Consider the following 10,432-nt stretch of genomic DNA (forward strand, 5'->3'; position numbering starts at 1 on the left):
CTGTATTTAAATGTTCCTGTATCTAAATAAACTTACAGTAAGGAAGATGATCCTCTGCAACTTTAATCTGATGTAAGTTTGAAAGTTACTGACATCGTTAAAACAATATTGACATTAATGGAGAATGTCTTCTCTAAGAGTCGTCAACGCTTTAGCATTGGTAAACTTTTAAGATCGGTTTTGAATTAAGTTTGAGTTGTGTAAATTTTAATTTGCTGTTTTCACTAAATAAATTGGTTTCCTTGTAATAACTTGAGAATGTATCTTTTGATCGGTTTCATAAATTTCATAAATTTTGGATATTTCTTGATCTATGAACTCTGGACTACAAATACGTAAAGCAAGTCCATGGTTGACAGAAATATAATTGAATCTTGTTTCATAAAAATCAGTTTTGAAAATAATATGAATATTTCCTTAGGTTTATATAAATTAGACTCATTTATAATTAATAAAATTTGGTTAGATTTTAATAATACATTGGAGAAATAATAAACCTTATTTCTTGGGTAGAATATTTTGTTAGTGGGATGTCGTGAGGACCTGTCTAGTTGGACCAGCGGACCTACTGCAGTGTTCCTCTTTTCTAATGAGTCCGGTATTGCCGCGTGTCAGGTGTTTCTTTGTTGTGGGAGTTGACTGTGAGGTGTAGTCTAATCCCTTTAATTGCCTTCCTTTGATGTATTACTTTCATAGTTCCTTGACAATGTGAGTAGTCACGAAAGCGCTTGGAATTTCACTACTCTATCACAATGGTTGTTTTGCATATTTTAAAATCACCTGTTTACTGTGATATTATTGCATATATATAAAATATATATATATATATATATATATATATATATATATATATATATATATATATATATATATATATATATATATATATATATATATATATATATATATATATTATATATATATACATATATATATATATATATATTATATATATATATATATATATATATATATATATATATATATATATATATATATATATATATATATATATATATATATTACATATATATATATATTTTTTTTTTTTATATCGGATGGGGTCCACCTCTGGTGTAAATTGTGGGACCCATAGCCTCGGAGAAGTGGATAAAAAGGCCTCAAGGAGGAATATTTGGATTTCTTCCTGAAGCCGTTTGAATATTCCACTTCCCCTACCACCCCATCTTTTAAACTATTTTTTTTTTTACCAATAGGAATATTTTATTACATAATACGGCACAGAAGATTTAAGAGATACATTGTTAATATAAAGGTGGCATATACGGTACATGTTGTTACGTGTGTATCACCGATTATAAGGCGAAAATCTCATCCAGCTCCTCAGAGCTGGGGCGTGTGCCCAAAATGCAGCAGGCATTACCCCTTTGAACAGCCGCACTGAGCCGCTGGAACAGAAAACTAGCTGCCCTGGGATCCCTAGTTACCCTGATGAGTCTTTTTCCCAGCTCCTTAAGGAAATTAGATGCACTCTTTCCCCATGAGCCAAGGGTCTCTGAGCCTATGGGAACAAACATATAATGATGGGCAAGTTCTCCATATTTTCTAGACTTTTGGGACTCCCTGAAGCTGGCAGCTGCCCCTCCTTCCTCCCTGGTGTATTGGAGATAGGTATCAGCCAAGGTAGATGCACATGTATAGTCCCACACCACCTGCTTCCCATCTGTCCAGGCTTGAAGGGTGATACCATCCGGACGCTTCTGGCTGCCATCAGATCTGCATAGTTGGGGTGGCTCCCTTACTGTTGGGCATCCAGCTGTTGTGAGGCTCCTCTTGATAATGTTATTAACTTCCTCATGTCTTGCAATCTTTCCCTCGGATTTACGGCACACAAGACCATGGTACCCGAATCGGTCTGCTGCTTCACTGCCACAAATACACCTGTGTTCGGCGAGAATAGGGGCGGCAAGTCGAAGGGCAACACCAATGCGGATGGTCTGTGGGTCGAGGCGTGTGCCAAGGCTGGAGTTGGGAACAGCCAACAGAAAGTCCCCAGCATGAGGGGCTCTCACTGCCAGGAGGCGGGCTCTATCCTTCCCTGACACACACTGAAGCATTGTTCAGGCAATATTTTCCACTATTGGACCATCCCAGTGCGATTGTTTGTAGTTGTTGGGGGGAGCACGTCTGGTTTCAGAGCCCGTTAGATTATCCCAGATCATTGCTCCGTCAATGAATTTTTGGTCCTGGACTCCAATCTTGTCCCTAAGATGTTCAGGGAGAATCGCTGTTACAAGCTCTCTGGATGCAATACACGAGGACAGAAAAGCAGGTAACGCAATCTGTGATGACTTGCGGACACCAATGCCTCCTAGTCTGACTGGAAGTGTAGCTTGGTTCCACTGCCCGTCTTCTAGAGTAAGGTTAAGTACTTTCTTAAAAATCTGCCTCAGAATACTGTCATGTTCGTGCAGTATAGGGTTATCATATGAAGGTGCACATCTTAGGAAATATGTCAACCTGGGCAGACTCAAGCACTTTGTGAGAAGGTACAAGGCATCGTGGGTGTCCAGATTGCCTATTCGTTGTTCCATTCTCCTTAACTCTTCCAATTTCTTCCTGAGAATTGTGTCAATGGCATTGCTTCCCAGAGGTGCTCCTAGCAAGACACTATTTGTGGGGGCAATGACTGCTGCTCCTGGTAGTTTTGATCTCACTGCATTTATCACTTGTTGACTGACTGAGATGATTTCACATTTGGATGGATTCAGGATGAGACCCATTTCCTGTCCCCGTGTCATTACCTGTGTAAGGTCATGTAGGAGGGACTCTTTTGTACCTGCTAGTGTGCCATCATCTAGGAACCAGATGTTTAGCTCGCTGATCAGTCTGACTGTGATTTCCCTAACTGCTATACAGAAGAGAAATGGTGCAAGAGGATCTCCTTGTTGGACACCCTCCGATGATGTGATTTCATGCATATATATATATATATATATATATATATATATATATATATATATATATATATATATATATATATATATATATATTATATAGGATGGGGTCCACCTCTGGTGTAAATTGTGGGACCCATAGCCTCGGAGAAGTGGATAAAAAGGCTTCAAGGAAGAATATTTGGATATCTTGCCATATAGGACAAGTGAAAATTTGTGTATGCAATAATTTCGCCAAAACCATTCTGAACCTAACCAAAAAAATATATTTCACTGTGTTTGTTTAGTATTAAATTATTGTAAACAAATCTAAAATATATTTAGTTGGGTTAGGCTAAAATAAATTGCTCTTGTTATAATAAGGTTAGGTAAGTTTTCTAAGATTATTTTGGTGCAAAATTATAAATTTTTACATTAACATTAATGAAAAAACTATATCTTTAAAGGTATAAGAGAAAATTTCAGAAAGAAATTAATTTTAAATGAGTTATTGCTAATTGACCAGTTTTACATATTCGGCACGACATATATATATATATATATATATATATATATATATATATATATATATATATATATATATATATATATATATATATATATATATATATATATATATATATATATATATATATATATATATATATATATAATATATATAATATATATATATATATATATATATATATATATATATATATATATATATATATATATATATATATATGTGTGTGTGTGTGTGTGTGTGTGTGTGTGTGTGTGTGTCTAAGGGCAATGTGTGGTGTAAATATTATGCAGAAAGTTCGGAGTGTGAAAATTAGGAGAAGGTGTGGAGTTAATAAAAGCATTAGTCAGAGGGCTGAAGAGGGTTTGTTGAGGTGATTTGGTCATTTAGAGAGAATGGATCAAAGTAGAATGACATGGAGAGCATTAAATCTGTAGGAGAAGGAAGGAGGGGTAGGGGTCGTCCTCGAAAAGGTTGGAAGGAAGGGGTAAGGGAGGTTTTGTGGGCGAGGGGCTTGGACTTCCAGCAGGCGTGCATGAGCGTGTTCGATGGGAGTGAATGGAGACAAATGGTATTTGGGATCTGACGATCTGTTGGAGTGTGAGCAGGGTAATATTTAGTGAAGGGATTCAGGGAAATCGGTTATTTTTATATAGCCGGACTTGAGTCCTGGAAATGGGAAGTACAATGCCTGCACTCTAAAGGAGGGGTTTGGAATATTAGCAGTTTAGAGGGATATGTTGTGTATTTTTATACGTATATGCTTCTAAACTGTTGTGTTCTGGGCACCTCTGCAAAAACAGTGATTATGTGTGAGTGAGGTGAAAGTGTTGAATGATGATGAAAATATTTTCTTTTTGTGGATTTTCTTTCTTTTTTGGGTCACCCTGCCTCGGTGGGAGACGGCCGACTTGTTGAAAAAAAAAAGAGGATAACATCAAAGCAGCTTTCATAAGACAACCTGGAAGCTTTCTACAACAGATAGGAACATGAAAAGTCTGGGCTGAGTGGTACTGCCCTTGATACTGGCCATGTAGTCAGAAATTGTAAGGCTGGAGGTGATATCCTGGTAGTCAGTGAATGTGGGGCTGATAGTGCTGTCCTGGTAGACAGTAATGGTGAAACTGGAGGTGCTGTCCTGGGAGACAGTAATGGTGAAGCTGGAGATTTTGTCCAGGTAGTCGGGAATTATATGCAGGAAGGAATGCATATAAATGACCTCATGGGAGACAGGAGCTGTAGTGGGGAAACAAGTGTAGTCAAGGACAAGATAAAACCAATATTGCAAACTAGAAATACCACAGGAAATAGCAAACAAGAGGACTCCACTAGCAATAGTGAGGATATATTACCAAAAACAACTGGTGGGAGCTCCATTGTTGGTGCTAGGGAGGATAGGAATAAGACAGGTAAACATGCACCAACAGGGAATACAGTCACAGAAACCCAAGGCAAACGGAAACCAAGCCTGTGCACATACTTTGTATCTGCAGGCATGGGAAATCTGGAAAAACAGATGGGACGTGCAACTATGACCACCCTAGAAAATGCCGTGCCCATATGACAACAGGAAAATGCAAACTCCCTTCCTGTAAGCTTTTTCACCCTGATGTGTACCTCTTCAGTACAGGAAAGACTGTGCTATAACTTAAATTGCCAGGCACACCATCTAAAGTGGACAAAAAGACACAAAACATCCAGGCCATGGGAAAACCTGGGTAGCCACAGCCACTCAAGAGGGAGAGATTTTTTAGTGCCAGGAAGGAAAAAAAAACTGGCAGGAAATGGCAGAAATCGTACACCAAATCCAGTCATTCCTGGAATGGAACCACAGTCGATGGCCTCCACTCCAAACCAACAGATACAGATACTAATGCCGGAAAAAAAAATCCTCCCCTCCCAGTACCAACAATACCACCAGTCCGATGATATTCTTCTTTGCAAATATCCAGGGTCTAAAGCCAGCAACAAACAACAAAATACCTTTCATCCGTGGACTGCTCGCAGAGGCAAAGGCAATGTTCGCGGCTTTCACTGAAACCCACATAAAGGATCACTTGGACAACGAAATATGGATCCCAGGTTACAACCTATACAGATGCGACAGAGTGAACAGGCCAAAGGGGGGGGGGTTGGCCTGTACATTACAGAGTCACTTGTTTGCACAGAACTGCTAAATGCCTCAAATGATGTAGTGAAAGTTTTAACAGTAAAGATCGAGAACCAAAACCTAGTCATTGTGGCAGTCTACAAGCCTCCGGATGCAACATCCCAGCAATTCCAGGAACAGCTGTTAAAAATTGACCACTGTCTGGAAAATCTGCCAGCTCCTGCACCCAACATCTTGCTCCTGGGGGATTTCAACTTAAGGCACCTAAAATGGAGGAATATAGCAAATAATATTGTTGCAGTAATAACACCAGAAGGCAGCTCTGATGAAAACTCACACTCACACGAGCTTTTAAATCCCTGCACAAAATTCAATTTAAACCAGCAAATAACAGAGCCTACTAGACTGGAGAATACACTAGACCTCATCTTCACTAACAATGATGATCTGATACGAAATGTCACCATATCAAAAACAATATACTCAGATCACAACATAATTGAGGTTCAGACATGTATGTGCGGAGCCCCAGACCGACATAATGAGATTAGTCACGAGGGAGCATTCACCAAATTCAACTTCAATAACAAAAACATAAAGTGGGACCAAGTAAACCAAGTCCTAACCGATATAAGCTGGGAAGATATACTAAGCAACACAGACCCCAACTTATGCCTAAAACAGATTAACTCGGTGGCACTCGATGTATGCACAAGACTTATTCCTCTAAGAAAAAGGAGGAGTAGATGTAAAATAGAAAGAGACAGGCGCTCCCTTTACAGGCGACGGAAAAGAATAACAGAGCGGCTAAAAGAGGTCAATATATCTGAAATGCGTAGGGAGACACTGGTCAGAGAAGTAGCAAGCATCGAACTTAAGCTAAAGGAATCTTATAGGAGTCAGGAATCGCGGGAAGAACTAAAAGCCATAAATGAAATCGAAAGAAACCCAAAGCATTTCTTCTCCTATGCCAAATCAAAGTCGAGAACAACGTCCAGTATTGGGCCCCTACTTAAACAAGATGGGTCCTACACAGATGACAGCAAGGAAATGAGTGAGCTACTCAAGTCCCAATATGACTCAGTTTTTAGCAAGCCACTAACCAGTCTGAGAGTCGAAGATCAAAATGAATTTTTTATGAGAGAGCCACAAGCCTATCCGATGTTATCCTGACGCCAAATGACTTCGAACAGGCGATAAATGACATGCCCATGCACTCTGCCCCAGGGTCAGACTCATGGAACTCCGTGTTCATCAAGAACTGCAAGAAGGGGCTATTACCATCCTATGGAGAGGGAGCATGGACACGGGGGTCGTCCCACAGTTACAAAAAACAACAGACATAGCCCCACTCCACAAAGGGGGCAGTAAAGCAATAGCAAAGAACTACAGACCGATAGCACTAACATCCCATATCATAAAAATCTTTGAAAGGGTCCTAAGAAGCAAGATCACCACCCATCTAGAAACCCATCAATTACACAACCCAGGGCAACATGGGTTTAGAACAGGTCGCTCCTGTCTGTTTCAACTATTGGATCACTACGACAAGGTCCTAGATGCACTAGAAGACAAAAGGAATGCAGATATAATATATACAAACTTTGCAAAAGCCTTCGACAAGTGTGACCATGGCGTTATAGCGCACAAAATGCGTGCTAAAGAAATAACAGGAAAAGTCGGTCGATGGATCTATAATTTCCTCACTAACAGAACACAGAGAGTAGTAGTCAACAGAGTAAAGTCCGAGGCAGGCACGGTGAAAAGCTCTGTTCCACAAGGCACAGTACTCGCTCCCATCTTGTTCCTCATCTTCATATCTGACATAGACAAGGATGTCAGCCACAGCACCGTGTCTTCCTTTGCAGATGACATCCGAATCTGCATGACAGTGTCTTCCATTGCAGACACTGCAAGGCTCCAGGCTGACATCAACCAAATCTTTCAGTGGGCTGCAGAAAACAATATGAAGTTCAACGATGAGAAATTTCAGTTACTCAGATATGGTAAACACGAGGAAATTAAATCTTCATCAGAGTACAAAACAAATTCTGGCCACAAAATAGAGCGAAAAACCAACGTCAAAGATCTGGGAGTGATCATGTCGGAGGATCTCATCTTCAAGGACCATAACATTGTATCAATCGCATCTGCTAGAAAAATGACAGGATGAATAATGAGAACCTTCAAAACTAGGGATGCCAAGCCCATGATGACACTCTTCAGGCCACTTGTTCTATCTAGGCTGGAATATTGCTGCACACTACCAGCACCTTTCAAGGCAGGTGAAATTGCTGACCTAGAAAATGTACAGAGGACCTTCACGGCGCGTATAACGGAGATAAAACACCTCAATTACTGGGAGCGCTTGAGGTTCCTGAACCTGTATTCCCTGGAACGCAGGAGGGAGAGATACATGATTATATACACCTGGAAAATCCTAGAGGGACTAGTACCGAACTTGCACACGAAAATCACTCACTACGAAAGCAAAAGACTTGGCAGACGATGCAACATCTCCCCAATGAGAAGCAGGGGTGTCACTAGCACGTTAAGAGACAATACAATAAGTGTCAGGGGCCCGAGACTGTTCAACTGCCTCACAGCATACATAAGGGGGATTACCAATAGGCCCCTGGCAGTCTTCAAGCTGGCACTGGACAAGCACCTAAAGTCGGTTCCTGACCAGCCGGGCTGTGGCTCGTACGTTGGATTGCGTGCAGCCAGCAGTAGCAGCCTGGTTGATCAGGCTCTGATCCACAAGGAGGCCTGGTCACAGACCGGGCCGCGGGAGCGTTGACCCCCGGAACTCTCTCCAGGTAAACTCCAGGTAATATATATATATATATATATATATATATATATATATATATATATATATATATATATATATATATATATATATATATATATATATATATTATATGTCGTGCCGAATAGGCAGAATTTGCGATCTTGGCTTAAATAGCAACGTTCATCTTGCCATATAGGACAAGTGAAAATTTGTGTATGCAATAATTTCGCCAAAATCATTCTGAACCTAACGAAAAAAATATATTTCACTGTGTTTGTTTAGTATTAAATTGCTGTAAACAAATCTAAAATATATTTAGTTGGGTTAGGCTAAAATAAATTGTTCTTGTTATAATAAGGTTAGGTAAGTTTTCTAAGATTCTTTTGGTGCAAAATTATAAATTTTTACATTAACATTTATGAAAAAAAAATATATCTTTAAACGTATAAGAAAATTTTTTAGAAAGGACTTAATTTTAAATGAGTTCTTGCTAATTGACCAGTTTTACGTATTCGGCACGACATATATATATATATATATATATATATATATATATATATATATATATATATATATATATATATATATATATATATATATATATATATATATATACATTCATACATACATACAATAAAATGTGATAACAATATTAAAAATGTGATAACAATATTAAATTAAATAATCTCATTTCTGCATTTCTAGATCTTACGTCGTTTAGACGACGATGAAAGAAACAGTTCAGAAAAGAAACAGAACATGAAATAAAAAACTGACAAACCTGATCTTTATTTCAAGTAAGCAATGTAATTATTGAAAAGATAATTAGTGAACTTTCACATGAATAAATAGAAAGACAATTGTTAGGAACTTAACAAAAAAAGAAATTATTTCTTTCAATGTTTTCTCTCAATATGTTATTATAAATAAAAAACGATAAACAGAAAAGTTTAAAAAAAAAAAGTAATAAATAGGTAAATATGCTAACCTCGTTAAAATGTGACGATTCATACTACACATTTAAACCAATTATATCTCACCTTAATATTGCGGAGGTAATGTGTGAGTGTTGAGAAGTGGTGATGAGTACCAGGTGACAACCGGAGAGATGATGCTCCACCACCTGTTTCACCATCACGGTCACCTGCTCCACCACCTGGTTCACCATCACGGTCACCTGCTCCACCACCTGGTTCACCATCACACTCACCTGCTCTACGGGTTCACCCACATCTTGACTAAGTATGGGCGCTGAGTTTACCACAGCTGCCGCCAGCGCCACTATACGACAGCCTAGTGACATAGTTCTGCCCAATAACATGAATATTCGAATCACTGGAAAAGTGAGATAATATTTTTATTAGGTATATCCTGACACAGGGGGTATATATATATATTGAATATCATATTGTCTTCGTCCTCTAAGCGCTTTCTAAGTTTGCTTGTGATGACTTTAGATCGTTTTTTCTAAATTTCAGACTTTTAACATCCGTATATCACTTATAAAAGAAAGTTCGATTTTTTTTTGATTAGTTTAGTTTCAAATTTTCTAAGTTTAATGTGGAAATATACTGATAACTTAAAGCGGAAATATTCCGATAACTTTAAGCGGAAATATTCCGATAATTTAAAGCGGAAATTTTCCGATAACTTAAAAGGAACACGAGCATCTTCCTCAGTAAAAGTTTGTATTTTATTTTTGGAATGTATATTAGCCAATTTGAGATTTTTTTTATATAAATTAAGGGGTATTATTTTACGCACAATAAATTTAGAATGCTTGTACTGATGAATTAATTATTAAAAGGATGATGTATCTTATGAAAGTAAAATTACTTAAATGTTTTGGTTGACTATGTGTAAATACGTTAATCAAAAAACTTGAATTATTGTCTTCATTCACTCCTATCAAACACGCTCACGGATGCCTGCTGGAAGTCCAAGGCCCTCGCACACAAAACCTCCTTTACCCCCTCCCTCCAAGTTTTCCTAGGCCGACCCCTGCCCTGCCTTCCTTCCACTACAGATTGATACACTCTTGAAGTCATTCTGTTTCGCTCCATTCTCTCTACATGTCCGAACCACCTCAACAATCCTTCCTCAGC

At 38.4% G+C, this 10,432-nt stretch overlaps 1 protein-coding gene across 1 annotated transcript in view; it reads right to left on the reverse strand.

Moving 5' to 3' along the window:
- LOC138853094 (ionotropic receptor 21a-like) overlaps window positions 1-9,630 on the reverse strand; it is a 65,860-nt gene extending 56,230 nt beyond the window's left edge. The window contains exons 1-2 of the mRNA XM_070087709.1: window positions 9,517-9,630; window positions 9,368-9,450 (exon numbers count right to left, since the gene is read on the reverse strand). Coding sequence (XP_069943810.1) covers window positions 9,368-9,450; window positions 9,517-9,630 — 197 coding nt within the window. The remainder of the gene's footprint in view (window positions 1-9,367; window positions 9,451-9,516) is intronic.
- Between the last annotated feature and the right edge of the window lie 802 nt (window positions 9,631-10,432).

The sequence above is a fragment of the Cherax quadricarinatus genome, chromosome 22, assembly GCF_038502225.1.
Source record: "Cherax quadricarinatus isolate ZL_2023a chromosome 22, ASM3850222v1, whole genome shotgun sequence".
In the NCBI taxonomy this organism is placed as follows: domain Eukaryota; kingdom Metazoa; phylum Arthropoda; class Malacostraca; order Decapoda; family Parastacidae; genus Cherax; species Cherax quadricarinatus.